The sequence below is a fragment of the Engystomops pustulosus genome, chromosome 1, assembly GCF_040894005.1.
Source record: "Engystomops pustulosus chromosome 1, aEngPut4.maternal, whole genome shotgun sequence".
Lineage (NCBI taxonomy): Eukaryota > Metazoa > Chordata > Amphibia > Anura > Leptodactylidae > Engystomops > Engystomops pustulosus.
In genome coordinates, this window is record NC_092411.1 from 81764371 (window position 1) to 81771593 (window position 7223).

General features: G+C 40.0%; 1 protein-coding gene across 4 annotated transcripts in view; it reads left to right on the forward strand.

Annotated features, from left to right (window-relative positions):
- Window positions 1–5135, forward strand: part of MED15 (mediator complex subunit 15) — a 40888-nt gene extending 35753 nt beyond the window's left edge. For all 4 annotated transcript variants that reach the window (XM_072145324.1, XM_072145343.1, XM_072145314.1 and 1 more), the window contains 7 exons: window positions 149–283; window positions 862–925; window positions 1017–1083; window positions 1876–2036; window positions 3890–4056; window positions 4564–4662; window positions 4755–5135. In XM_072145324.1, the coding sequence (XP_072001425.1) occupies window positions 149–283; window positions 862–925; window positions 1017–1083; window positions 1876–2036; window positions 3890–4056; window positions 4564–4662; window positions 4755–4891 (830 nt within the window). In that variant the 3' untranslated portion in view covers window positions 4892–5135. The remainder of the gene's footprint in view (window positions 1–148; window positions 284–861; window positions 926–1016; window positions 1084–1875; window positions 2037–3889; window positions 4057–4563; window positions 4663–4754) is intronic.
- The last annotated feature ends 2088 nt before the right edge of the window (window positions 5136–7223 follow it).

The following is a 7223-nucleotide window of genomic DNA, read 5'->3' on the forward strand; positions in this document are numbered from 1 at the left end:
ATTTTTCCAATTTAAAATTTTTTAGAAATGTTATTTTGTACCATTAGAAAACCTCTTTTTAATATACATATGTGGTGAATATCTGCCACATTTTCTATTTTTTAATTTTTTTTTTATTGTACTTATGTGTTATCTCATGGTCATACAGGAAACCCAAACTCTGTGATGAGCCCTGCAAGCACCAACCAATCAGACGAACAGCAGTATTTAGAAAAGCTGAAACAACTCTCCAAATATATAGAGCCTTTACGACGAATGATTAATAAGATTGATAAAAATGAAGGTGAGTAATTACACATTCTAGTTCAATGGTGGTGAACCTATGGCACGGGTGACAGGTGTGGCCATTTCTGTGGGTTGTCACCCCAGGACAAAGTTCACCAGAATGGAACAAATCCACCAAATCTCTCATAGCTATTTTACAGCGACACTTCATTGGCTGTTTGGAACTGCGGGAAAAGTGAGAAGGTGTGGACATAAGTGCATTATCTTTGGAGGTCCTACTACTGGACCTTCAATTCTTCCTATACAGAGAGACCCTGAAGAGAAGCTACAATGAAAGTCTGAATTTGCCCTCCTTCTTTCAACTGTATTGGTGGCCTTGGGCTGATACGGTTGAAGGATGTAGAAAAACAGGTAGCAGTAAGTTACTGCTTAAAATGTCATGTTGGCACTTCACGGTAGATAAGTGGATTTTGGTTGTAGCTTGGGCACTCGGTCTCTAAAAGGCTCGCCATCACTGTTCTAGTTGCATCCTTTTAATCTTACGATTAATTTTGGATTTATGCTAAATGTGCTGTGTGCATTTGACAATTTTTACAAAAACCTGTAAAAAACGTTACAAATGCCACTCTCTTTCAGACCGCAAAAAGGATCTAAGTAAAATGAAGAGTCTCTTGGATATTCTGACTGATCCGTCTAAGAGGTATGAGCATGATGTCCTCCAAGAACTTTTCTTTTCCCAGCCATACTTACCGTATTTGTAACTTAAACGCTTATTTGTTTTCCTGTTAAAGATGCCCCTTACAGACCTTGCAGAAATGTGAAATTGCGCTGGAGAAACTGAAGAATGACATGATAGTGGTAAGCACTGTCTCTCACAACAGTTGAGGTTGTTTTCGATTTCTATAACAAACTTAACCCCTTAAGGACCTAGCCCCTTTTTTGTTTTTTTTTATTTCTATTTTTCACTCCCCACAATCAAAAATCCAGTGAGCCCTCTCCATGCACCCGCAGCCGACTTGTGACGTGCTATTACGTCACGGGTCGTAAAAAGGTCTTCCCATTTCAGCAAATAACTTTTCATTATACAAACAATAAAATTTATCTAATTTTCCAATATACGTTCTGTGTGCCACTCGTTATAACCCACAGCTGTGATTACTCTCTATGCTACTAATGATTTGTGAACCGGTGTGACCATGGTCACATTTCGGTCCACTGGAAGTAAACCTAGAAGTTTTCTATAGAGAGACAGCAACCAGAGATCTATAAAACGGTGAAGAATTGATACAGAAAGTATATTGAATGATTGAATAACATTTTATTACATACAATAACATTAATTTGCCAAAATGGAAATACCCCTTTTAATGCTTAAAGATGCACTACTACCCTGACCACAGTATCAAAATAATCAGTTTATGGCTACACTGGTTGAAAATACTGTGGATTTTTAACAGGTGGAAAATCCACATTGTCCATAGTAACAGCAAAGTGTTGAAAAAACACAAATCATGCATACCTTCCATGCTGATTTTTTACAATATCTCATCCAATCTCACAATACCTATTTGTGGTTATGTTCTCATCTAATGTTCTCCTGGAGGAATCAAGCCTTCTCGTTTTTGTTTTTTTTTTTTTCTATTTCCCCAGACAACACCTCCTCCACCTGCTGTTCCATCCACGAAGCAGCAGTATTTGTGCCAACCATTGCTGGATGCAGTTTTGGCAAATATTAGATCACCTGTTTTTAATCACTCTTTATACCGAACGTTTGTACCAGCAATGACTGCTATACATGGGCAGCCTATCACGTAAGTTAATACATCCTTGCAATGTTGCAGTATTGATATCAATGCATATAACTTGTCTAAGCAGCAACTAGATGATGTTTTCCTTCCTGGGAGGCTAGCTGACTCCTCCATTAACCTGTCAAACATGTTAACTATTTGCTTTTTTTTTTTTTTTTTTTATGAATTTTTTTTCTGCCTACTATTATTCCTTTTCTGTTAGATTTAAATGGAACCCTATCGGCTAATGAGTTAGTTCGTGCACCTAGGTCATGCCTTCAGCACTCGGAGCACCGCTATTCCCGCCTCCAGCACTTCCCTCTGCGTGTTGTGCCACACAATCCACAAGAAAAATCTGCTAGATATAACCCAGGCAGGAATAGCTGCGCTCAACGGTGTGGAGTACTCAACCTTGGGGCACCGACCACCTTCTTGGAATACAGGATAGGGCTAGATTCAAACTGCTGTTGCCCACCGTACCGAAGCACGGTGGGCACAAGGCAGCGAGAGGAGGAGAGCGCTGCTCACCCCCGGCCCTCTCCATAGGGATGTATGGCGCACGGCGTCGTAGTACGGAAAAGACATGTCCTATCTTTTCCTGGGGTACAGAGTGGTACGGTGCCGCAAGTGTGCTGCACCGTGCGCCCATTGCCGTCTATGGGGGACGTATATCGGGCGTATATACGACGACCGTATATACGCCCCCCATGCGGCAGTGTGAATGTAGCCTAAAATGAAACCTGCTAAGGGCAGGGTGTACAGTCTGTTTAGAAGTTGAATTCTAATTAAGTTTTAATTCAAATGACAACCCTATCCCCCCCCCCCTCCTATCATTGTTCCTACAGATTTTCTACCAAGTAGGTAGGGTATGTAGTATATATTGGATGTGGGTGATATTAGCTGCTTCTGTGCTACCTAGTGTCAGTGGTGGGGACTTCAATAAAGAGAGATTATATGGTGACACTGTACCTAACAAAAATTGCTAAGATGCATATAAATACTAAATTTTGTTGGAGAGAAAAAACAATCTACCAACAAAATAAAGCATGATAAACCAGGGACGCTTACAAATATATCCAGGCACCATGACTGTAGTAATCTTATATTTGTTATCACTGGCCTCCTTACTTCAAAAATCACTTTTACAAATTATGCTAATGAAACTAAGGGGCTCTGAGTGTTTTCAGAGCCCTTCAGTACTGTAGCTTCACAGACTGTTACAATGAGCAGAGCAGGTCTCCACTCCCCTGCACTACTTTATGCTGCTAGATTACACATTTAGGGGTAGGAGGGAGAAAGCATGGGGAGGTTGAGATATTGTGCTCATTGTAACAGCCTGTGAAGCTACAGCACTCGGGGGCTCTGGTAAAGCCCTCTTAAGCCCTTTGGGCTAATTAGCATAATTTTGAAAGTTGTCTTTAGAAGGAAGGAGGCCATGGGTAACAAATCTATAAGAAGATTACTACAGTCATAGTGCCTGGATGAGTAAGTGTCCCTGGTATATCATGCTTGATTGTAGATTTTCTTTAAATGGGATCTGCTACACTTTATTACTGCACTCAAGTATTGGCTAAGGCAGATCATTAGCTCTTGTGTTTCCTATTGAGTAAGTAATGTCGTATTACACTCATGGCTACCTGTAGACACAATTTTAAATATAATTTTTCTTCTGTAAACTATTGATCTCCTTAAAACATTCCAAGAGCAACATTTCCCAATGAATGTGCAGTAGTTTTACCAGTTGTTTTGTCTGAATCGCAAAACATTAGCTGCACAGAAAGCCAAATAAGATTGAGATTTACCTTGTAATAAATAGTCGCTCATCCAGTCTTTCATTCAGGAAAATGTCACTTATTCAGGGATATTGTCATTTCTAGAGCTCAAACAGTCCTTCCTCGAAAGAGAAAATATGAAGATGATGAGAGACAAACTATTCCCAATGTTCTCCAGGGGGAGGTTGCTAAATTGCACTCCAAGTTCTTGGTAAACCTAGACCCTTCTCACTGCAGTAATAATGGAACAGTCCATCTCATTTGTAAATTAGGTAAGTAGTGACTTAACAGCTCTGTGCTTTTCCTGTTTTTATTTTTCCCTTGTTGTTTATGAATAAATCCATTTTAGTTTTGCCACTCCCTGTTTGTAATGGGCTGTGTCCCTACACACAGTTGATGGTGTTTAGGGCTTATTCACACAGGCATATTTTATCAGACGGCACACAGCTAGACAAAATGAATTTTTTAAAGGGACAATGGCCATTCCTTACCGTTAGAAAATAGAGAATCCAAAGACAAAAAGTATAGAACAGTATATCCTGATCTAGTTTTGGAGGCCAATCCAAAGAAGGATCATTTCTGTTGTAAAATGTATACTAAAGGGATACTTCACAATGGGGTCACCTTTTTCTGGTAGGATTAGCAGTAGTGAAATAATAAAACTACTACATGCACCAGTAGCTTCTGCTGAAGCATTGTATCAAGTTTATCAATCTACATGACAAAAATCCATCCAGTCTTTTATGTGTGTTTCTGTATATTTTATTTTAATAATCCAGATGATAAAAACCTCCCAAGCGTGCCTCCGCTGCAGCTAAGTGTTCCAGCAGATTACCCCGAGCAGAGTCCCCTGTGGATGGACAATCCACGGCAATATGGTATGACAGACTGAAGTGTAACAAAACGTGTAAAATAGAACCGTTCTGATATTGATGACAAGTAATCTATTATTTATTTATTTTTTTTATAGAGGCAAACCCATTTCTGCAGTCTGTATACCGCTGTATGACCTCAAAACTTCTCCTCCTTCCGGACAAGCACTCTCTCACAGCCCTGCTGACAACCTGGGCACAGAGCATTCGGCAAGCCTGCCTCGCAGTGGCATAGTCACAGCCCGGGACTTTTCTTTTACCTTTGCCATTAAAGGGAGCGCATTGTCTTTCTTCATTACAGCTCTGTGGCTACATTCATAGTATAAAATAGGCACCTTACGGTGGCGAGCATCTAGTGTAATATTAGTGGCCGAGCATGTGATGGAACATATAGAACAACAAATGCTTGATGTCATCAGGCATAATTTGTACATATGTTTTTGCATTTTGTTTATTTTAATAAATCAGAGTTGCCCTCCTATGTGTCTAATGTACTATTATTAACATGGTAGGCAATCACTAACGCAATCTTTCCTTTAGTCTCTAGCTGACATGGTGTTACCATTTTGCCAATTACGGAAGGGACAATTAGTGTTTGAAGGACGCTTTCATACTTAACAAGCACAAAAAAAAGCAAAATTGTGAAAAAAAACTACCTATCATGATCAATTGAATCTATTTTGCATCAAACTAAGTTTTATTTAAAGGGGTTTTAGCAAATTTAAATGTTCTCTCCTAGCCCATTGGTAGGTGACAATCTGGTGGTGATACAAGCATTTGAGACCCACACTGATCAATCATGAGACTGGCTGTCCCATGCTGCTTAATGGCACCTAGGTGTATTGAATTAATATAACAATTTATCATCCTTTGCTCCATGGATAATGGAATAAAGCATGTATATGCAATAGGAAACCTTTACTCCCAAAACACATCATGAATGGAAACCATGGAGAAGACGGTGTGCAAAAGCATTAGTTGGCCGCAGTAAGCCATACTTGCAGTCAGGTCGCTGAAATATCCAAGGATGCAATGCTCGCCTTTACATCTACAGAGATATAGAATCAAATATTCACTTACTGTGCTAACAGTTGTACTAGATATTGATGAAAATGTTTTTCTGCATACCTAGGAGTATTTTGCCTGGCATATGTAGAAAGCGGAGACACAGTTTTAAATCATCCTTGGCTGGGCCAGGCATAATTTTTTTTTTTTTTTTTAATGGGGCTTTCCCTTTTTCCAATATCTCTACACTGCTCAAAAAAAATAAATGCCACATCCTGGATCTCAATGAAATATTCCAGTTGCATTCCTTTATTGATCACATAATGGAATGTGTTGAACAATAAAACATAAAAATGATCAATGAATATCCCAGGGACGTCTGGATTTGTGATAACTCGAAATCAAAGTGAAAAATAACATTTCAAGCTGATCCAACTTTAGTGTAAATGTTTGAAGAGGTCACCCTAAAAAAAAACTCTAGGAGCTAAAGTAAGCAGCTCTGAGTGGTACCAAATTATTAGCTGTCTTAAACTGCTAGCTCTACCAGAAACTTCCGATAAAGCTAGTGAACACTGCACTGCCATACCCTCAGAACACCAGATAGAGCTTACAGTGGTCTGTGGCGCTCCCCTCTCTTCTGCTTCTCTCCCTCTTTCACACCGTAGGCTGGCTGTGACCCGCAGGCTTCACCGCCTCATGAATACGATGGACCGCTGTAAGCCTGGTATGGCAGTGCAGTGTCTGCTAGCTTTATCGGAGGCTTCTCAGCAAGCAGTTTAACACTGCTAATAATGGGGTAGCACAAGGAGCTACTTCCTTTTTTTTTTTTTTTTTTTTTTTTAGGGTGAAGGGTTCACTTTAAGAAATGAGGCTTAGTTGTGTGTAGCTTCTATGATCAGGGCTGTGGAGTCTGAGTTGGGACAAAAAATAATCATTTGTAGATCATAGTGGAGACTCTCCGTGCAAACAAAAAATACTCTTCTTCCTGCACAATGCTGCAGCTTCTTTTCTCCATGTACCATGAGCACTGAAGACTTACCTATTCTTTCTATATTCTGCAGGGGTGGCAGATACCACAGAGATTGGAGACAGGTTATTTGGTTTTAAAACTGTCTACACCATTTTTACAGTTGTACGGTCCTCATATTTTGGGGTACCATTCATTAATTGCTGTGTGTTTGTATTTTTTAAATTAATGAAAAAACTGAGTTATAAACTGCTCCCTTTGCAGTTGATAATTACTCTCCCTCAATTTGTGTTCCTTGAGGGTGGTCTGTTGTGCCATCTTCTGTGCTGGGTCCTGGTACATCTACATAGTCAGGACACATAGGGGAAAGGATCTTGGAACAGCGAGAACTTCAGATGCATTCGCTGCTACCCGACCTCCTGCACCATTGAACGCTTCCATTAGTTATGGAAGAGCTCAATGTAAACAGCAGGGTGCAGGCTAAAACCTGAAACTTGACAGGCTGCATGTGGCCCATCACCCATGGGTTGTGCACCCCTGGTCTAGGTATTTATAGGAGATGAATGTGGCTGCACTTTATGTACATGATCTGAAA